This window comes from Heterocephalus glaber, unplaced genomic scaffold, assembly GCF_053883595.1.
Source record: "Heterocephalus glaber isolate CG9 unplaced genomic scaffold, H.glaber_assembly_v1.0 deba00000347, whole genome shotgun sequence".
NCBI lineage: Eukaryota > Metazoa > Chordata > Mammalia > Rodentia > Bathyergidae > Heterocephalus > Heterocephalus glaber.
Genome location: NW_028258143.1, coordinates 29,518,238 through 29,541,698, shown reverse-complemented (window position 1 = coordinate 29,541,698; position 23,461 = coordinate 29,518,238). Strand labels below are relative to the sequence as shown.

The 23,461-nt window shown below is 37.4% G+C and overlaps 1 protein-coding gene across 4 annotated transcripts in view; it reads left to right on the top strand.

Annotated features, from left to right (window-relative positions):
- Positions 1-23,461, top strand: part of Wdr33 (WD repeat domain 33) — a 97,718-nt gene that overhangs the window by 40,757 nt on the left and 33,500 nt on the right. For all 4 annotated transcript variants that reach the window (XM_004835973.3, XM_004835971.3, XM_013076490.3 and 1 more), the window contains 3 exons: positions 250-345; positions 530-681; positions 2,470-2,567. In XM_004835973.3, coding sequence (XP_004836030.1) covers positions 250-345; positions 530-681; positions 2,470-2,567 — 346 coding nt within the window. The remainder of the gene's footprint in view (positions 1-249; positions 346-529; positions 682-2,469; positions 2,568-23,461) is intronic.

Here is a 23,461-nt window from a genome sequence, read left to right as displayed (position 1 = left end):
GTACCAGGGATCAAATTTGGGACCTTGCACTTGGAGGCAGGCGCCAGAACCGCTGAGCTAAATCCCCGGCCCTATAAGTTCTTTTCTAACAAAATAGTTGTTTAGAAAGCTGAGGTACCCTTGAGAGATTTACTATTGCCTACTTAATATTAGTTACTCATATATTACAAAGACTGTGTAAATGTTTTCAAATTGAGTGAAGTTGGAGGATTTGTGGTCATGTATAACCATTTTTTCCTCCTCCCACAGTGGACTCCAGAGGGAAGACGGTTAGTCACTGGAGCTTCTAGTGGAGAGTTCACCTTGTGGAATGGACTCACTTTCAATTTTGAAACAATATTACAGGTAACAGTAATCACTAGATGGTAGTTTATCCTGTCATGTTCTAAAAACAGATATGGGCAAATTTTTGCTGTTGTGAAACTGAAAAATTGTGTAATTTATTGCTGCACGTTAATATATGCTCCTCTAAGCCTTCAGTGATATGTTACTTAAAGCACTACCTTATAAATGTTTTTTGTTTTCACAGGCTCACGATAGCCCAGTGAGGGCCATGACTTGGTCACATAATGACATGTGGATGTTGACAGCAGACCACGGAGGATATGTGAAATACTGGCAGTCCAACATGAACAACGTCAAGATGTTCCAGGCACATAAGGAGGCGATTAGAGAGGCCAGGTTTATACACAATATACCATTTTCTGTAGTCCCTATTGTCATGGGTAAATTATTCTCTAAGTGTATTCTGGGTGCAGAGATGCATGGGCTCTGTCAGATTCTGGGAAGCTTTCTGCACCCTATAAACACAATATTTTTCTTTGTTTTCACACATTCACCATTTTGCTGGCACCTTTCTGAAGTAGTGTTGTCCTGGTATCAGCCTTTGCAATATGTTAGAGATGTATTGTCTGCCGCATTTTGCACTGGTTTTCTCTTTTCATTTATGGTTAATAATATGTATATCTTATTTCTTTTTATTATCTGCTGTGTAAGACAAGAATATTTTATTCCAAATAAAGAATTCAGTCTTTAATTATACAGCTGAATAAAATCTAAAGCCTACAGAAAACATCTTCAGAATTCACACAAAATACAAGGAAAAAAGGCTTAAGTGAAGACCTGGTTGGCTTGGTTATGCCACGACTTCAAAAAGAAAGTATAGCACTAAAAAACTCTCACAGATAACTCCCTGGATGTGGCAAACATTTATGGATTAATAAATGGGTTCTTCAAGGTTTGCAGCTGTAAGGAGATCTTTGTCAAGAAGACTCTAGGACTTTTTCTTCTGATTCACTGTTAACATCAGTTATGCAAATGTATAATAAGTGGAGTTTAAAATATTTTCAGTGAGTTGTACGTCTTTACATATCAACAAGATATGTATAGTAAAACTGGAAAGAAAAGTTTCGAAAACAAGCCTGAAGAATTGCTGCAGCCTCAGAATAAAGCTACGCAGCATTCTTTAAGGTTGTGCCACCTACCTATGAGAGGAGTTGACTCTGTAGAAACACTATCCACTGCAGTCACTTGTTTCTATTACCAGAATCAACCAAAATTGTTGGATATACATGCTTCTGCTTTGTAGACTTGACCATAGTGCCATGCCCAGACATTTTCAGTTGGTTCTTTCTTAATCATAAAATTTGAAAGTTCAGGGGAGTTGTTAATGGTTCATTGAGAAACTTGATGGTCTTTCATTGCTAGGAAGAAAACAGATTCAGATTCTTTGGCTTTAAACACAAGTCTGAAAGTCCCCATTTTAATGTTTTCCTCCAAAGGTGTAGGAGTTCATGGGATAACTTATCAGGAAGAAGGTGTGAAAATTTTCCACAAACCTTTTGAATAAATGAGAAACATTGTATATGGGGATGTTTAGCAGTGGACCTTCTATCAGCACACCCAGTTTTTGTGGGGTTTTTTTTTTTTTTTTTTTTTTTTTTTTTTGGTACCGGGGATTGAACTCGGGACCTTGCGCTTTCGAGGCAGGCGCCGGAACCACTGAGCTAAATCCCTGGCCCAACACACCCAGTTTTTAGTTTATCATTCCATGAAGTTTATGAGGCAGAAACGGATACCAAGTTTTAGAGCAGTATTCTTCTGTGATTTAAATGTCTGTGCAGGAATATTGCAGAACTGGAATTCATTTAACTTCCACACATAACACAGCTCTCTGTTTTACTGGTTAGATAGGAAATTACTAAGAAGACCAGACATAGCATTAGGACTAATACACTCATGAAGTTCTCTGAATATCGATGATTGAAAACAGAAACAACTACTCTGTTGAAGTCGTCTTTGATGAGATGGATATGTTAGCTGACAACATTCTCTTTAAGGGCTTCTTCACTGGATACTTCCCTCTCCTGTTTATAATGCAGCAGTGTTTTTATTTTTCCCTGTCTGAGAAGCACAGATAATCTGTTAAATGCTGACTTCTTTCCCCTGCTGTGTGTCTTCATGTAACAGTTTCTCACCCACGGATAATAAATTTGCTACATGCTCTGATGACGGCACTGTTAGAATCTGGGACTTTCTTCGTTGCCATGAGGAAAGGATTCTCCGAGGTATGTGTACTAACAGTACTGATTGGAATATTTAAATAGGGGAGCCATTTGTGGTGAAATCATCACAAAACACGATAATGGGTTACATCTCCATGCAGTTTTGCACCTGCACACCGTCTCAGTCAGACTCGTTCAAGACATCCAGATTCACTCTTTAGTTCACAATCATCTTGTAGATTTTTACTAATACTATCTTTGAATTCTTTCAGCTGTGAATTAAACACGAAAATTCCCCTTTCTCCCATTATATGCTTATCTTTATGCATCTTTTAGGATTATATTCCTTTTCCTGTTTTATACCCAAGATAACTTTTTCCAACATTAACACTAATTTTATTTAATAGGTCACATTCTTTTGGCAGTCCTTTTACAGTATAAATTAACTGATAAAATAGAGGTATCAATAGCTGCACTTTTGGGTGTTTCTATTTCTAAAAGCAGTTGGATTTTCAGTGTGCCATATTGAAAACCACATTGCCCATATATGTGGTTTGGGAGGGATTACTTGTTTACTTATATTGACTTTATAATTATAAATGAATCTTTATGAATTACTCCTGCCCTACAAAAGAAATCCAGTTTTCCACTTGGAGCAGATTATTGGATAGAGAGGGGCTGTCACCAATACCATTTATGTGAATTCTGTGGTGTTAAGAGTTAAGGCATTACAAGAATCACAACAAAAACATACTTCTAACTAAATTCTGTTATTTATTAGAAGGTAGTAGTCTCATGTTCTTTAGTTTAAACCTAACTGGTTTAATATAGTACTTTTTGATTTCAGCATTACACAGAATTAACATCTTTCTTTGACACCTAATGCATGGAGGGAAAACAGGTGCCACAGATGCCAGGTGTCAAGAAATCATTCAGTTATTTTCCTTTATGTTTAATTAGAGTTAGTTGTCTTGGTGGAATTCTAAGTTTCTTAAAACTATTCAGAGCTTCATATGCATAATATGTCAATTTCTAGACAAGAAAATGACCTACGATTATTTTAACCCATATACATTTGTTTAAACATCCCTTGCTTTGCACGTTTTGTTGGGGTTCATCTCCAGGGCTGTGTCACCAGCTAGCATAAGGATGCAGTACCTGTTACTTTAAGGGAACATATGCATTATGAAGGTCATATAACCGTACAACCTCAGAATCCAAATTAAACCATCTAGTCTGAGTTATTTCATGGATAAGTACCCTAATCCAGAAGGTGTTACATTCAGAGTAAAATAGGTTCAGAGCCAGAATCTGAATCTTACCATTTGACTCCTACCCTAAGGCTCCACTAAATGTATTTTCTCTCACTATTGGTAGAAGTTTAAGAGTTGAATTTTCTTTATTAGGGCTCTTTATTTTAGATTTTTACTATGGAAATATCAAACGTGCACAAAAGTATAATTAATCTTCTTATACTTTTAGGTTACATTCCAGCTTATTTCTTTTGCTTTCTTATGAAAAATGTTTTACTTGCTGTATAGTTGTAACTTAGTACTTAAATAAAGCAAATATGAATATATTAAGTTAGTTGTACTACCCAAGCAGTAGTTTTGATAACAAATTAGTTGTAGTAAAAGACTTAGTAGAGGGCCGGGGAATTTAGCTCAGTGGTTCTGCTGCCTGCTTTGCAAGTACAAGGATCCAAGTTCAATCTCCGGTACAAAAAAAAAAAAAAAAAAGTAGATTCCAATTTTCCATTTTCTGTCATTCCACACATAAATTTTATGAATTTAAAGATTTTCTGTTCTCTGCTTGTTGAGTTGGGGCTCAGGGCTATGGTGGATATATGGTTGTCTCAGGGATGGCATGACATTTTTCAAATAAAATTGGAAAGAGATCTGATATAATTGTGCTTTTTCAGAGAGAAAATTGGATCACACGTAAGGACATGATGTTCTAACCTGCAAAATGTCAGTTGTTTTATATTAACGGTGAAACTCGTATAACCCACATTCACAGAATATAGCAATCAGTGGTGGCGAACCTATTGGATGCTTGCTGCTTCGGACACACAGAGCCCTCTGTTGGCACATGAACCAAGTTGCCCCAGCAGCAGAGCAGCAGATAATGGTTGTTTTTTCTAAACTAAAACCTTAGTATTCAAGTTTAATTGCAGTGTTGGTACTTTGCAATAAATAAGTGGATATTGGGTTGCAATTTGGGCACTTGGTCTCTAAAGGGTTCGCCATCACTGGACTATAGCATCTGACAGGCAGGCACATTCCTTTGCTTTGTTCATGTTGTGCATCAGGCCCTTGCTTTTGGAGTTAAGTATCAAAAAATCCGAGAATACTCAACTAAGGGTGATCATGTCGTCCTCTTTATTGCACACTTTGCTACATCATCCTTAAAAACTAGTCTTCTCACATTTTCAGTGATAAGTACGCAGGATTCCCTTTTTGAGTTTTAGACATCTTTAATTTTTCATAATATTTTTTCCTTGTATCAGAAATGTGCTTCACTACAACTTGTCCTACTTTTTGGAATGTAAAAAAAAAAGTATTTTTGATATAGCAGCTGACTATTAGAAGATAGCAATCATGTCTTCAGCTTTAAGCATACAGCATTCCTATGCAGAATCAATGAGAGTGTACTTTTTTTGTTTGTTTGCTTTTTTGAGACAGAGTCTCACTGCATAGTCCAGACTGGTCTTGAATTCACTATGGAGCCCAGGCTGGCCTTGAACTCTCAGTGATCCCTTTGCCTTAGCCTCTTGAGTCCTGGGATTACAGGTGTCCACCACCAAGCCTGGCGATGATAATATACTTTTGAGCACAGAATTTACAGTTGCTTTTTAACGTTTCTGAGATTGTTATTCTTAACACTTATTGGAAAAGGAAGCAGTTATACAAGAGAAAAGTATTGTAAGATTTAAAATGGGCATAGATCTATTGTCAGGAGATTTGCTGTGCAAAAGGATTTGTTGGTTGACTCATAGATTGAAAAAGCAAGATATTTATGAAATTAAACCACAGCATGGAGGACACCATATGTGTGTCCAGTCACTACCAAAGCATGTGTAAGTCATCAGATTTTATATATATGTTTGTCCCTTTTTCCTCCTAGCATAAGTAAGACACTAGTTTTTTTTGGTGGTGGTGTTTTTCTTTTGTACTGGGGATCAACTCAGGATCTTGCATTTGCAAGGCAGGCGCTGCGCCACTGTGCTAAATCCACACCCCCTTTTTTTGGTGAGACAAGCTCTCACCATGTAATCCAGACTGCTCATGAACTCACTATGTAGTCCAGGCTGGCCTCAAACTCACAGCAGTCCTCCTGCTTCAGCCTCCCAAGTGCTGGGATTACAGGCATAGGCCATCACACATCTAAGACACTAGTTTATGAAATAGGCTTAAAATAACATTTTAAACACCAGGAGTATATGAGACTAAAGGAGCATCTAGTTTACTGAAATTTAACATATTGGACTCAAGTGAAATAACACCATTAAAATACATTTAATTACAAAGCATCTCTCTATTTTCTTGAGGAATTATAAGTTATGATCCTTCTACCCTCATGCTTCTGCTGCTGCTTTTTTTTTTTTTTTTTTTTTGGTAGCACAATTCGAGTTTATTCCATTTGTTCTTGCAAAACTTAAATTCAGTATTATCTAGCATTCGGATGTACATGAACTAGGATACTTACGAGAAACTCAGTTGTATCAAAAGTACCCTCTTAAAATTTTATAAGTAAACTCCCACTGGGTGACTGAAAGTATGGAATCAGTAAGAATGCTGAGATAAATTTTAATGAGAGGTATTCTTAAAAAGAATCTAGTTCAGACCAGGGATTTAGCTCAGTGGTTCTGGTGCCTGCCTTGTAAGCACAAGGTCCCGAGTTCAATCCCTGGTACCAAAAAAAAAAAAAGAATCTAGTTCATAAGCTCCAGTGTGCTTGAATTTGTTTTACTTTACTTTCTTGATTTCAACATTGTCCCCAACACATTCCTCTTCCTGTGTATCAGAAATGTTGTAAGTACTTCATTCCCAGTAACCCTTAGAAATAGTGATTGTTCTTTATTTTATAAATGAGTAAACCAAGGCACCAGGAAGTTAAGTAAACCTGCCAAAGATCATAGAGCATGTAAGAGGGAGGGCTAGGAATTGAACCTAGGATGTTTGACTCCAAAGTTTATCTTTAGATACCATGTAACTGGCCTACATGATGTACACACACACACACACACACACACAGTACTAAGGACTGAACTCAAGGCATTGTTCATGCTAGGCAAAGTTCTTTACCTCTATGTTGCATCCCCAGCCCTTTATGTTTAAAAGAATACTAGCCTACACTAAGTTAGAAAGAAATTAATACACAGGGAGGGACTTGGCTCTCAAGTCAGTGAAAAATACAGATATCAGAATTGTGGCTGGGGTCGCATCAGGAGGGGGCCAGGCCTTAAGATGAAGTCACAATGGCCTGATTTAGATACTTCCTAAGGGCTAAGCAGAACTGTAATGAGCACTACCTAGTGCATGAAGTCCAAGTATGCATCACATACCCGAGTGGGTGACCAGAACACCTGGGCCCATCCCTTCCCAAAATGATCCTGTTTCAGAAGTTATGGATAAGCCAAGGTTAATGATATGAGCTTGCTACATCACCCGCTTCCCTATTGGATCAGTATTAGCTAAGTGGCTATACTTGTAATCCTATAGATCAGTGGTAGTGAACTTATAGGGAACCCACAGTGAGCAGGGCCCTCTGTCAGCACATGAGCCAAGTCTCACCAGCAGCTGAACATCAGATATTCAGGTTTAATTGCAGTTGTTGGCACTTTGTGATAAATAAGTGGGTTTTGGGTTGCAGTTTGGGCACTTGGTCTCTAAAAGGTTCACCATCACTACTATAGGTTGATTGTAGTTTGACCCAGGTTGTACCCATGTTGTGGCTTTGCTGTATAAATTACCCAGACAAAGGGCCACTCAGGACTCCTCGATCTCAGGAACTATTCCTGTTCTCCAATAAATATTTCCTACTCCTAAAAAGAGTGCTATCCTGGATTTAGTGTCTTCCTGAGTTGTTTTGACAGACTTATGAAGTAAAGGTTTTTGGGAAAGGAGATGGAACTAATTTAAGTACCCCAGTTCATTTTAACATTCCACTTAAATATTCTCTATAAAGGATATAGATTTTGAACATATGAGATGCTTAACCACAAAAATATTAAACTGCAGTGAACTGTTCACACCACATATGAGAGTATAAGTTGTATGCCAGGTTATAATAAATAGGAGTTACATTGAGACTTATTCAAAGGTAAGGTCTGTTTTCAGTTTTTACATATAGCACAAAAGAGGAACCCCTGAGTGAGTACTCAGCATACAGCTCAAGAAAAAGAAAGGTAATAGTACTTTTGATAAGTTTTTGTGTGCTCCTTCTCATTACATTCAACTGTGGCATTTACTAAGTGACATGAACCCTCACTACAACAGTCTAGTGGTTCAGCAGTGTGTTTTTGAACTGTGTATAGACATGTTTTCAAAGTGAGTGTCCCAAGAAACTGTGATGTTTGTTGTTAGAAATAATTTTACTTACTAAAGTATTTCTTTCTGTAAGGCCTTCAAAAAAGGCCTTTCACAAAAGCTTGTCTTTTCCCCAAGACAACCCCCCCCCAAAAAAAAAAAAAACAGAGGAGTCCTTTAAAACATAATCCAGGGGCCGGGGATTTAGCTCAGTGGTTCCACTGCCTGCCTTGAAAGCACAAGGACCTTAGTTCAATCCCCGGTACAAAAAAAAACATAATCCATAGCAGAATAACTCCTACTGACATGTGTTAATATTAAAAGGCCTTCAGTCATATTTAATCGTCCAAATGACTACACGTCTGCTTTACAGATGGACACCTATTTTCTCTATCTGTAGTCCTTGGTTTTTTGTGTTTTTTTGGTACCGGGGATCGATCTCCGGTCCTTGTGCTTGTGCAGCAGGCGGCAAAACCACTGAGCTAAATCCCTGGCCCTGTAGTCCTTGTTTTGAGGAAGAGTTTATTTGAGATTGTTTTTTCAGCTGTCCTGAAAATACTAGATCATAAGCTCCTGGTAGGTTCTTTTATGTAAATAATCATCTGTGTGTCTGACAGGTGTGGAAAAAGTCAATATTTAACTTCTAAAGTACATTATTTGAGGAAATTAGTGTAGTAGGGTTCTGAAATACTTATTTTATATGGTACGTTCATATTTTTACAGGAATTGTTTTAAATTTTTACATTGGGCTTTTGTTTTTTCCATCTGTGCTTATTTAAAATATTGTACAAAGTATGCCAAAAATTTGTTGAAAATAAATATGTGATTATCTTGGGATGGGAGAGCTGTGTACTGCTGCTTTTAGTATCTAGTGTTTTAATTAAGAATTATGAGGCGTTTTCAGACATTATTTTGGTTGAAGAATCACATATCCTTTGATATTGAATCCAGAGCTTTGTGCATGCTAGGCAAGTCCTTGAACTTGTGATCCACTTGCTTCAGCCTCTGGAGTAGTTGAGATTACAAGTATGTGTCACAAAGAGCCTGTAGGCTTTTTCATTTTTAGTGGATAGATTCTTTAAAGTATATGATATATGGTATAAAAAGTAAATTTTTTTCATAAGGGTAGTGAAGTACCAAAACTAACACTGTTTTCTCGATAGTCATCTACCCCCACCCCCAACCCCCTGCCTTCTTTGTGAGTTACTGGAGATGGAACCCAGGGCCTTATGTATGCTAGGCAAGTAGTCTTACCATTGACTATACACCAGGTGGTACTCTGTGTTTAATACTGTATCAAAACCTACATCTCAGCACTAAAAAGCACTTACAGTACTTTTCATTTACAAAGACAGTAGAATAACAATTTCTGTTAAAAGGAAGGATTTCTTTGTCAAGGAAGAAATAGTAGGTCATGTATTTTTTTACAGATTGTTTCATAAAATAATCTTAATGTCTCCAAATTAATATTATATCTCTCAAAGCCAGTCTGCTGAAGCCTGTTTCTCCCTTGTAGCACTCTTGAATGTATTTTAATATTTAATATGCAGTAGTTCTCTTTGAGAGAACAGATTTCTTCCTGAGTATAGCTTTCTTGGGATGGGACAGCTGCATACTGTGTTGTAGTATCTAGTGTTTATTTATTTATTTATTTTTGGTACCAGCGATTAAACTTAGGCTCTTGTGCTTCCAAGGCAGGCAGAGGAACCACTGAGCTAAATCCCTGGCCCTCTAGTGTTTTAATTAAGGATTAAGGGGCATTTCTGGCCACTATTGGCTTTTTGAAACATAGCCTCACTGTGTAGTTCAGGATGGCCTTGAACTCACTATGTAGCTCAGGCTGGCCTCAAACTCATGGCAATGACCCTTCCTCAGAGTGCTAGGATTACATGTGTGCAAAACCATGTCAGGCATCATACTGAGTATAGCCTCCTAGGCACAGCCTTCTCCCTTTGCCTATAAAAGATTGTGGAGTCCTCTCAGTTTCCAGGTTTGATTTGTTTAAAGTGGAAATTATAAGTAATCTACCCAATTGAAACAGTTAGGAAATCTTGAAGGAAAACAATATGAATATAGACCCAAGGAATACAGAGGTGGGTTCTAGAAACTATTAGGGAGCTCAATAGAATTTTTCAATTTGTTAAATGTAGTTTGTGGTGCTCAGTCATCAAAGGGTAGAGTAGTTCTTCCTAATTCTGTCGGCCTAATGACTGTTTTTTCTAATTTGTAATCTTTACTTTTCTGAAGTGAACTTTAGTGATAATTACTATATCTACAAATTTTTAAACCAACACAAACACCCCTACACAGGTTGTAAAGAAAAATAGTCTTTCAAAAATACTCCCAAAGGGTCATAACTGCTTTCATTGAGAACCAGTAGTTTGGAGTAAGGCCTGCTAAAGCAGCTCTATTTTTATGAGGATTACTGGAGCGGTCCAAGATAACTGTAGCCAGACCACAAGCAATTTCTTGAATTAATGTATAGATCATGGGATTGAAATGTGGCTTTCTAGCTGAGTGGTTGAAAGGTCATTCCCAAAGTAAGTTTTCACTGGATCTTTGTTTCCTGTGAGGCCAGTATGCTGAGAGTGCTGTAAGATTCTTTAGTTGGCCCTGTTCTGCTTAACATTTTTTATTAACCTAAATGGCTTGCTTTGCAAATTAATAAGTGATTTAAAACTATAACCAGGGGCCAGGGATTTAGCTCAGTGGTTTCGCCACCTGCCTCCCAAGCGCAAGGACCCGTGTTTGATCCCAGGTACCAATAAATAAATAAATTAATTAATTAATTAATTTTGAGACAGGATCTTTGAGTTGCTCAGGTTTCTGCCTCAGCCTCCAAGAGTGCCATGATAAGAGTACAGTAATGTGATGACCAGTAAAAGAGTCTTGGGGAAAATGTTTTATACTTACTTCCTGTTATAGTAGACAAGATTTAGTATCTCTTCAGGCCTCTTGGTTACTCTTTGCCTTCACCTATCAAATGTGTCAGTTTTACAACAGACTGGCTGGAGTGTAATACCAGAGTCTTTGTAGTTTGTTGCAAGATGGGAGCCAGATTTGTACCTTGAATGTATTAGATGTGGGCCTGACCAAGTGATTCAAACAGAGAAGATGTTAAAGGAGACACGAATTATAGAGCATTTTAAATTTAGTAACTTCTGAATTAAAATCTTGCTTCTTTCTTGAGGTCATATAGCCCTATACCCATTTTTAGTTGTTTTTGTTTATATTTTTGTTTTTGTTTTTGGTATCAGGGATTGAAGTTGGGACCTTGCGCTTGCCAGGTAGGCATGGCGCCACTGAGCTACATCCCTGGTGCTAGTTGTCTTCTTATAGATCCTGAATTTTAAATACTTAAAAAGTTTGGTGTTTGTGCAATAATTTGCATAAATTTCTAGAAACTAAATGAAAATATCTGATTTGACCATTAGAAAAAAACTTATTAATAATAAGCATGGTAGGACACACCTGCAATCTCAGCTACTTGGGAAGCTGAGGTATGAGGGTTACAGGTTCAAGGCCAGCCTGGTAGGGCACTTGCCTACCATATGCAAGGCCCTGGGTTCAGTCTTCACTACCACAAATATAATAAGTATGTATACATGTGTAAATATGTACATATTTATTAATTACAGATGTGTCCTTCCATGCCATGTTATTAATGTTTTGTAAGTTTTTTCCTAATGGTCAAATTAGATAATTTCATTTAGTTTATGTGAAGTATTTCATTTACATGTTTTTCTGAATTTTGAGAACAATTTTTGTTTTATAGTTTTAATATATTAATGTGCTGTACACATGTAAATTACCAAGGATCTTCTGGGTGAAAATGAAGTATTTACTGAAAGAAAAATTCTTCAAAAACATTTATAAGACATCCATGAATTAACTGGTGTCTGAGAAATCAGTTATGTATGCAACACTTTATGCATAAGACTTATAGAGGGCAGTGAGGGTGACAGTTTTCTGTCTCTACCAGAACTCCCACACATTGCAGATTCATAAGAAATGTGCCTTAGAAGAATAAATTTGAGAGCCCAGACTACAACTCCAAACTCAAGATTTTCCAGAAAGGGAGCAATAGGACCTTGGGTAGCTGAGGACCCCCCCCTCCACCCACCCCGCCATGCATGCATCCCAGATGTAAAAAAATTTCTAAGGTTGTGGAAGGCAGGAAATAAGTGACAACCAGCCCCCAGTAGGTATTTAAAGGTGATCTTAAAGTTGCCAGATCTGATTTTTGTGAGATGAAGAGCGCCTTTTATTTTCAGCACTGGAGATCAAAACCAAGAGTGCTCTACCATTGAGCTATGCTTCTAGCTTTAACCTCCCAAGAAGCTGGAGTTACAGGCGTGTGCCATTATACCAAAGCTTTTTACAACTTTTATGTTAAACATAATGAGTATGAATGTATTTGCGTAAATTTATTTACATTTGGGGATTCAACTCAGGCCCTATTGAGTACTCAACTGAGCTCTTTATCTGTGGAGAAAGAGAGACAGTTTGAGATGGGTCTTGTTATGTTTCCCAGGCTTGTCTTAGACTCTTAGACTCAAGTGATCTTCCTGCCTTAGAATCTGAGTGCTAAGCCTACAAGTGCCTGCTACTGTTTGTAGGTCTAAAATGTGTATTCCTGACAAAGGTCTTGCTTAGTGTTTGCACTAAGTTGACATTTTCAGTTTGTGTACCTCTGATTGTGATAAAGAAATAACATTGAACTGCCGAGAGGGAGCTTTTGCACATTAAAATACATTTCAGGGCGTATGAATGTTGCTCAGTGGTAGAGTACTCAGCATATTTGAAGCCCCAGATTCAGTTCCCTTGCATAACAACAAGACTTCTAATGAAAAAAGTATAGATGAAAATCTTGCCGCCTTTGCACAGCTAACCTCTGTATGTGTGTGTGTGTGGCATTGGGGAGTGTTCTCAGGGAACCTTAGGCTATATTCTTAGACCTCCTCCCCTTTTTAATTTATTTTGAGGCAGACTGTTAACATATTTCGGAAGTTATGGTGACACTTTGATCCTGTGCCTTCCTACATTTCAGTGTGGTAGTGTGAAGTGATGCTTCCTATTTGATCTGAATCATTCAGCATGTTTTAGCATGATCTTGACATTAAAAGCAAAATGGACGAAATAGTATACCAAAGTCATCCATTGCTGACCTCCCTGTGATTATATGTATTAATAAGGCATGTTTTATAGTTACTTTGTAAACCTAGAGCATTTAGTCTAATTTCCTTTGATGATCTTATTCACAAATATCAGTACCCTTCAGCTGAAGACCACCAGGGACATACATACCTATAATTGAATAAGTTGCTTTTATTACTCATTGCAAGGAAGACCAGAGATCATAGGGAATGTGGAGCATCTCAGTAAGAGGGTGTTATAAAAATCTATAATAAAGGGCCAGGGATTTAGCTCAGTGGTTCCCCCACCTGCCTCTAAAGTGCAATGACCCGAGTTTGATCCCCGGTTCAAAAAAAAAAAATCTATAATAGGATTTTGGCTTTGAGTAATTTTGAGAATGGTCCAAGGAAATGGAGGCTTCTTCTGGAGTTGGTGCTGTCAGACTAGAGGCAGCTCTGTGATTATCAATAAATCTTACAGAGAAGGCAGACTAGAGCGAGGATAAAGCTGCAATTGGTAAACAAGTAGCTGTCACTTGATGAGTGGGATTACATTTACCTTGTTTAATGTTTATCATGTCTCAGAATGACTACATTTGATACATGTGTCTAGTGAAATTCAAGAGAACAGAATGATTAAGCTGTAAATTTCATATCAGTGAGACTTGACTGTGAGCAGATGTTAATTCTCAGAGGTAAGGAACTGCTTTTTTCCCCTCTCCTCAAAAAATTCAAATCCAGGGCCAGAGATTTAGCTCAGTGGTTCTGCCACCTGCTTCGCAAGCGCAAGGTCCTGAGTTCAATCCCTGGTACCAAAAAAAAAAATTCAAATCCCCCCCCCCAAAAAAAATCCACCTGGTAACTCACAATGTAGAGTGGTCAAGCTTTAGTAACAGTGACATATTAGGCATATATACTGTAGCATGCAGTGAGCTGTAGCAGTGCCAACAATACTGTTTTTACAAACCAGTGATTGGGAAGGATTCGGTTGCTTATTAAGCACTCTATGCCATGTTCCAGCTGGCATTGAGAAAAGTAATATAGTGGTTGAAATATGAACTTGTTATTTCTTAAGAAATAAGAATTTGCCTGCATTAATCTTTTAATCCTATAATTTACTAAGTTTGATGTCTAAGAATTAGTTTTTAGGGTATTCCTTTTTTTTTTTGGTATCAGGGATTGAACTCAGGCGCTTGTGCTTGCGAGGCAGGTGACAGCACCACTGAGCTAAATCCCTGGCCCTAGGGTATTGTTTCTTCAAGTTGGGTAGATTTAACTATCATTTTGTGTGATTTAAGTTAATATAAAGCAGTAAATATCAAAATGAGTTATTTTTTTGAAGCAAGACATTTATTGGTGCATTTTAGGTATACATAATGATAACATTCATCATAGGGAATTTGTACCTGTACATGATATATCTTGCTTCTTTTTTTTCTCATTCTCCCCTGTCCCTGCGGCTCCTCTTCCCCTCTTTATTTACAAAAGCTTTGTTAGCATTTTTTCCTTCCATTTTCTTTTTTTCTTGTCCCTTCTTTCCTTTCCCCCTCCCTCGTTCTCCTCATTTGAATATTTTCTTCCCATTTCCCAATATCTATTACACATTTTAGTCCTTATTTCCACTTTTGGTTTCTCACACCAGAGAAACAGGTATTTAAACATGTGTTTATTTCACTTAAGGGTTTTAAATGCTTTGATGACCATATACTAACCTCTGAGAACTAATTTCATGTCACATACCGTGCACTAACAAATTATAATAATTGTAAAATTATTGAAGAGTCAGGTCGACCATAGGCAAAGAAAGAACTTTGTAAAAAAATGGTGCTGGGAATCAAACCCAGGCCCTTGCTAATGGTAGGCAAGCCATTATGATTAAACTACTCGTGAGGTGGGCCAGGGATTTAGCTCAGTGGTGCCACTGCTCGCAAGCGCAAGGACCCGAGTTTGATCCCCAGTACCAAAAAAAACCACAAAAAAACCTACTCCTGAGGCCCAGAGAACCGAATTTTTACAATTTCCCCTCCAGTTTGTTACGTGCGTCAGAGATCACTGCGAGGCTCTTTGTGTTTATCCATATATTCAGAAGATTCCTGTGTTCTTTGTGCCAGCTGGAGTCAGGACACTGACTGTGGGGTTGGGGTCAGCCACTGCTTATTTTCATGAGCGGTACAAATGATAACTGGAGACATGTGGTTTCAGAGCAGCACTTTTAATGGTATCTTAATTTCTAACACACATTCGGCAATGAGCACTGCATAATTGTATTTTTGTATGGAGAAGACTATCTCTGAATAAGGTAATTTTTGTAGCTTTTGTGACTTTAAAAGTAGCAGCTGTTTCTAAAATCGAGTATTTATTGAGGTCATTTAAGTCTGATGGATCATATCTCTGAAATGTGGAGGTTTTCAAAACAAAATTTGTCTTCTAGTAAACGCCAAGGTAGTCTTCCATCGCCAAGGTAGTCTTCCACCATCGTACCTTGACCTTGAGTGATAAATTGAGGCTGTTCTCTTTACTGCTGAATTCTTTTATCAGTACATGAAAACTAAGTTTAACAATAGAAAAGTTAGGCTTGTAGTTAAGACTTTTTTGTTGTTTTTGTTTTGTTTTGAGATAGGGTTTTACTATGCATTTCAGGCTGGCCTTGAACTCACAATGTGGCCCAGGCTGGCACTGAACTCACAGCAATCCTCAGTCTTGGAAGTGCTAGGATTATATGGGTACACCACCACGTCCTGTTGTAGTTAAGATTTAACCATGAATACTCACTCATTAGAAGTCCTGAGCACATTTGGGTAGTGTTATGATTATGGAATACAACATATCTAGCTCTTTTAGACAGAAAGGCACATTATAGACATCTCTTCAAGTAGTACTAACATTTTTTTTTTTTTTGGAGCTGGGTCTCAATATGTTGCCCAGGCTAACCTCAAACTCCTGGGCTGAAGAGATCCTCCTACTTGACTCTCTGGATTAGCTGGGATTACATTTGGGCACCACTGTTCATAGCTTCATGGCTTCTTTTATGATAGTTTTTAATGTTTACATGGATTTTAAAATGGATTTAGATTACAAGAGCTTTTATACTTTTGTTCTTTGAGTTGCACAGTAGTAACCTTGAAATGTTGATTTGGACTAAGTAGGGATGAAAACTCTAGAACAGGATTTTTCTCCTAAAGTCTTTTCTATACACAAAAATGTGTTCATTTATTTTGTTTGTAGTGTTAGTGTATTAATAAAGCTTGTTTTATAGTTACTTTGTAAACCTAGAGCATTCAGTCTAATTTCCTTTCACCATCTTATTCACAAATGTCAGTACCCTTCAGCTGAAGACCACCAGGGACATACCTATAGTTGAGCAAGTTGGTTTTATTACTCATTGCAACAAAGACCAGAGATCATAGGGAACATGGAGAATCTCAGGATTGAACCCAGGACCTTGCATATGCAAGGCAAGAGCTCTACCACTGAGCTACACTTCCAAACTATTTTAAGATTTAAGTATTGTGCAGTTAGCACGTAATTAGCAGGGAAGTCAGTACATAATCATTTGTGTCTATATCTAAATTATGTATTAGATGCCAGAATTCATCTTTATATGTCTAGGCATATGAGTGAGAATGTACTTCAGTGGTCAAGGCCCTGAGCTCTTATTCCCCAGCACTGAGGAAAAATTTTTTTATATACACAGATTTCTGGTGACATCTTGGTTAAAGTGCCTGAATAATAAGATACTGTATTTTGAAACTAAATCTGTTTGAATCGAAACCTATTTTCATGATTCTTACTGGTCCTGTCACCTATTTAAATTTGTACATTGTGTATTTATATATGTTTTTCTCTCTTGCTGCTAAGGATTAAACCCAAGGGCTCACAGTATCTGCCACTGAGCTGCAACCACAACCTGATTTTTTTTGTTTGTTTGTTTGTTTAATCCATTTGCTAGAAGGATTGATGTAGAATAGTACTGGTTTACTATGTCTTTTCACAGTCAGTGATGAGTACAAGTCTATTCATAACAGCTGTTTTTTCCTGTAAGAAGGAAAGGATAAACTACTTGGTGTATTGCTTGCTGCCTTTAAAATTTAATAACAAAATGGGCCAGGGATTTAGCTCAGTGGTTCCGCTGCCTGCCCCGCAAGTATAAGGACCTGAGTTTGATCCCTGGTACAAAAAAAGAAAAAGAAAAAAGAAAATTTAATGACAAAAGGATCTAGTGTAATTACTGTTTATTATGTTTAAATGACAAAGAAGAAAAAATTTTAATGTAGAACCTGTGCTCTATAGCTGGTCCAAAATTCTAGGTACATAGTTTCTACTTGATGCAATCTTTTTTCTTCTTCAGTATTGCTTTAAACATTACTCAGCTAAAAGTCAGTAATTTGGCTATAAATCCTAGCTCTGCCACTGGGCTTGGATAGTCTCTCACCTTCTATTTCCTCATCTCTAAAGTGGGGTCAGTGATACCTACTGCCCAGGGGTTTTGTGAGAACCTCATTCTTACAGAGAAGGTAGCCCCCACAATACAGCGTGAGGATGGTGTGTGTTGTTTAAGTCATGTATGTCAGAGACAGATACTAACACACGAATAAAGCAAAGAACATAGAATATTTTAGTTAAAGAGGAACTTAGAATTGACTAGGAGACATGTCAAAGGGAAGCATTATTGAATCAAGAGTTGGTGTGGGATATGTTATACTCTTTTCAGTAGTGATTCTTAGGTTTAGAAGTGTCAACTGTATTGTAAGCCATATTTAAATAAATAACGTATTGAAATGGAACTATGACTTATTTTTTAAAAACTCTGTGTAAGTTCTCATACCTCCACTGTCATATCAGAACCACAGGAAATCTTTTTTTTTTTTTTTTTGGTACCGGGGATCGAACTTGGGTCCTTGCGCTTGCAAGGCAGGTGGCGAAACCACTGAGCTAAATCCTCGGCCCTGCAGGAAATCTTAAGGAAATTTTTACTCCCAACATTCCCATGCACCATTTCCAGAGTTCTCTTTGCTTTTATCTACTTGTGCACTTGCTTGATTTTTGTTTTTTGCCATACTAAGGATTGAACCCAGCACTTCATCCATGCTAGGCAGATGATCCACCACTGAGCTGTATTTCCAGGTTTTTTTGTTTTTGTTTTTGTTTTTAACTTTGAGAGAGGTATTGCTAAGTTGCTAAGGCTGGCCCCAATCAAACTTGTAGTCCTTCTGGCTCAGCCTCCCAAGTACTGGGATTGCAGGTGTGTGCTCCACACTTGGCTCTTTTTTTTTTTTTTTGTATGGGGGATCAGATCGAACTCGGGACCTAGTGCTTGCGAGGCAGGCAGCTAAATCCCCGGCCCTAGCTCTTGTTTGTTTATTTATTTATTTATTTATTTTTCTTATTTATTTTTTTGAATAGATAGTATAGCTGAATCTTCCTTGAGAACTACCAACTGCTTTTTTGAGTTCTAGTTAGGTAAACTCTGTTTGATGAGTTTATCTTATATTGAGATACTCTGGATTTATAGCAATGTATTGCTACGTTTTACTAGGTTTGAAATGTCTTGAAAAAACAAAGGCAAAAAAAAGCTATATTTTTTGTAGGTGAATTATTTTGACATTTTTAAATATACATCTTAATTTTAAATTGAATCAAAATCAGATGTTTTTGTTATGAATATTTCTATAACCAGAACTTTTGTTGCATTATGTCCTCAGTCTATTTTTCTTTGGTCTTTTCTCCTTTTATTGTCAATGTTTCTAAAAAAGTATAGTGACAGTAAAATTCTTTAAGCACAGTAAAGGGTGAAAAGCCTTCATTCTGCCACATTGTTTTGATTTTTATATCCACTGTGCTGACTGAAGATGAAATTCTAGAGCAGAAACTGGAAACTTCATGGCTCGCAGGTCTCAACATTACACTGGTCTCCTAGAGCAAAGAGCAGTGCTGCTGCACATACCCGGCTAACAGCATCTTCTCCCTGGGAAGCATCAATAGCATGATTACAGGATTTCTGTGTGTCTGATGGCAAAAGAAATGTGTAAACTCTGGTCATAATACACTGAGGTGTTCTTCAGAATAGAACAAACATGCCATGGAAAGCCCACTCTGAGTATGTATTTTACAGAAGTGTTTGCCATTACCTAGTTTAAAGGGATTTACTTTGGTCTTTCCATATCTTGTCCTGTGATGGGTAATCAGGAAGATGACAGAGGACGAATACAATCACTGACATGTATGGGGATCTCACTTGCAGCCTGGCTTCATTAGCGGTGCCATTCCTCACCAACCAGGGTGAAGACTAATGCATTGCTTTTGTCAGTCACACATGACAGCAGATATATTCTTTTTATCTCATGGAAGTAAGAACTGGAGAGAGTTATGAGCTGGATTCACATTGTACTCTGTGGAAGGCTGAGATGTGTGGTGCAACAGTGTTGTTGGATGGGAGGGGTGGAAAAATAAGGAAAGAAGTGGATGAGATTAATGTAAAATTAATTTTTTTTGTAATTTCTGCGTATTACAAAGGTAATAAACATTCATTAAAATGTTAAACAATTAGAAGTAAAAGTCATTGTCTTCCCCTCCCCTTTCCAAATCTCCAGAGGTAAGAACTATTCTTTTAATAATTTGATATGTATCTTTCCAGAGTTCTTATTCATATACAAAAACAATTTTAAAAAATTACTGTAGACGGGCCGGGGGCTTAACTCAGTGGTTTTACCGCCTGCTGCGCAAGTGCAAGGACCTGAGTTCGATCCCCGGTACCAAAAAAAAAAAAAAAAAAAAATTACTGTAGAAAGGGGTTATACTATACACATTTCTTTGCTATTTGCTTTTCTTACTACACACTATATATCTCAGTCATTATCCCCTAGTCTTTGCTTGATAATGTTCTATAGTATGTAGCTACCATGAATTATTTAACCATTCTTCATGGACGGGCATTAGGAATTGCAGATTTTTGCTAAGAGGAAGTTGTGCATCAAGCTTCCTTGTACCTTTATTTTTGTTTGCACTTATGTAATTTGCATTAGACTTGTGACAATAGACTCATGACAATAAACTCAGTGAGTCAAAGGGCTTTTGGAAAGAGTTGTTGTTAATGTCCTAGACATCATTAAGGGCAAAGTTTAAGAAAGTTACTTATTTTTATAAAATGATACCATATGTATTTGACACTATAGAGGTGATAGAACTTGAAATGTAAAAATTTGTTAAACTTATACCTAACTTTGGAGATTTTTGTGTGGGGGGCTACTGAGGATTGAACCCAGGCCCTTTGGACAGAACTACATCCCCAGCCCTCTTGTCCTACCACCCTTTACTTTTAAAATTTTGAGACTGTCTCGGTAAGTTGCTAAATTGCCTGGTCTAGGCTCAAATTTATGATCCTTTTGCGGTGGCCTCCTAGAGTGCTAGGATTACAAGTATGTGGCACCATGCCTTGCTCCCAGCAGTAACTTCTGATTTTATTTTTATTTATACTGTGGTTACCATCAGAATTATAAATAATATCTTACTGTATCTGCCTGGTATGGCACATTTTTTCTTCCTGTCATGAAAAATAAGGAATTTAATGGTCTTTTGCCACCAGCTATGCCCTTTCAGGTTTTTATTATGGTGAATTGTAGTTTACAGCTTTCAGTGTTCTTAAATCTTAAGTTTTGGGGCTCACCAATTAATTTTATGCAGAATTTTTCCACTCACCATAAGGTTTCAGAAGGAAATCTGCGTCTCATTGTTTTTCTACTTCTCTACCTTGTACCTCTCTACCTTCCTTTACTTATATAGTCATAGATTTTAAACCATTTTTATTGTTACTCAACTACAATTATCCTGTATTCTTTTCCTATTTAAAAATTCTAAGAAACAAAAACCAAAAACTACAATTTCTCATATGAATGATACTGTATCCCAGAATTAAGTAATGTAATCGGGCTTTAGAGGAAGAATGATAATCATATAACCAGATGAAAGAAAGTTGTCAACAAGACACTTTTCTTGTTTTGTTTTGTTTTTTTTCTTTTTTTGGTACCGGGGATCGAACTCGGGTCCTTGTGCTTGCAAAGCAATCAACGGAACCACTGAGCTAAATCCCCAGCCCCGACACTTTTCTTGTTTGTTTGTTTTTCTGGTACCAGGGATTGAACTCAGGACCTTGTGCTTTCGAGGCAGATGCAGCACCACTGAGCTAAGTCCCCCCAAGACACTTTTCTTAAGTCCATCGCTCAGTCAGCTATTGAAAATAATGCCACAGTTTACTTTGTTATAGTTTTTCTTTTTTTTGGTACCAGGGATTAAACTCAGGACCTTGCACTTGAGAGGCAGATACAACACCACTGAGCTAAATCCCTGGCCCATTACAGTTTTTCTTAAAATTTCAGATTAACTTCACTTTTTTCTTAGTGCCACTAAAACCTTTTATTCTGGCAAGGTTTTAGCTTTTTAACTGCAGTTTGAATGAATGGATTTTTTTTGTTTTTGAATGCATTCTTCAAGTTCTCCAACTTCCTGCTCTAATTTGGATTGTTTTCTGTTCTTATATCTACTGTCATATTAGAGTTTCTTGGTCTCCTCTCAGTCCACTCATTTTTTTCAATTTAGTTGAAAAACAGTTTCAAATTTTTTCCTCCAAAACTGCAGTTTCAAAATACATGTGTCTAGAAAGGTCTTCAATTTGCCATCACATTTATACTTGACTTAAGATTTATCTGGGGTGTGAATTCTTGGTTTGAAGTCCTTTTCCCTTGGAACTTTGAAGACCTTAATTATCTTTAATTGTTTCTCTGATAGAATCAGATTGCAGTGCTTATTCTCCCTAGTTTTCTTCTTTGAGTGTCCTTTAAATGACCTTTTTCTCTATGAAAAGAGTCTTTTAAAGTATGGATTTGCAAGTTATATTTTAAACTTAATCTTTCTTAGCACCCTTTAAGGTGCAGTCTTATTTCCCATTTCTCTACATATTTTATAGCATTCTCAGGACATGAATATTAGGTATCCCAGTGCTGTTTGCATTGTATTATTTTTTCTTTCATATTTTGTGTTTCTGTCCTTTTAAGTAGTGAGAGATTTCTGTTTTTATCTTACAGAATACTGTGTAACCTTCTTGCCCAATCTTTTTTTGTTTTGTTTTGTTTTGTTTTTGGTACCAGGGATTGAACTCGGGTCCTTGCGCTTGCTCAGCAGGCAGCGAAACCACTGAGCTAAATCCCTGGCCCCCCAATCTGTTTTTTAGTTCTTCTGATACCAACTTTATTCATCAGTTACGTATTTCATTTCTAGCAACCTTAAGTGATTGGTCTTTTTGTTTTTCATAGTGGCAAATTTTGTGTTTTGTTTAATATTTGAACACCTTAAATGTTCAGCATAGTGAAGTTCTTGCCTAGTATATGAGAGGCCCTGGGTTGGGTTCCCAGGACTGCAAAAATAAGCATAGTAATTGAAGTGTGTGTGTGTCTGTGTGTGTGTGTGTACACACGTGCGTGTGTGCGTTTTGGGTTTTTTGTTTGAGACAAGGTCTCAACTGTGTAGTTCAGGCTGACCTTGAACATGGGTTTCTCCTGCCTCCACCTCCTGTGTGATAGGATTACAGATGAGCACCGCCATGCCTGGCTTTAATACATGCATTTTTTTGGTAGCTGCTTCATTAGGTCCACGTACTTAAAAGGCTGCTCTTCTGGATGGTAAACTCCCTGGACTTGCATATATGTGTTTAGAGGTGGGTAGCGAAGGACAGTCTTGAGGTAAACAGGCAATTGCTGCAAGGTCGGCCTGAACTTCAGAATGAGGCCTTGTCTCAAAAACAAAAAACATTTCTTCGTATTAAAATTTTAATCGTATATTTAAATATAAGGCAATCCATGACACTGCTGGAGGATTTAGAGGTAAGTGATTAACTGAAAAACATTTTGTTAGTATTTTTCCTGGTTTTTTTCCCCCCTAGAAATGTGTTAATATTCTTTCAAAACTGAGGAAATGTAGAGTCATCAAACATTTGTACCCAAAATAAGGAAATGATTGGTATCATCTTCTCAGTTTTGGAGTTAGCATTTTGGGCCAAGGGAATCTATAGTCACATCAGAAGTATTATCTGCCTTTATTTTATTTTATTGTGCTGGGATGGAACCCAGTGGCCAAATCTCTACCACTGTGTTATAATCCCAGGCCCTTATATATCTGTGTTAGTCACTAAGAATAGTCAAACCAGTGAAGGTAACAGTGGTCTCCCATTTTAGAGCTCCCATCTCTGAGAGATCAATGGCATTGCATCCAGTCTTAACGCTTGAATTGGATGTTGGTGGGC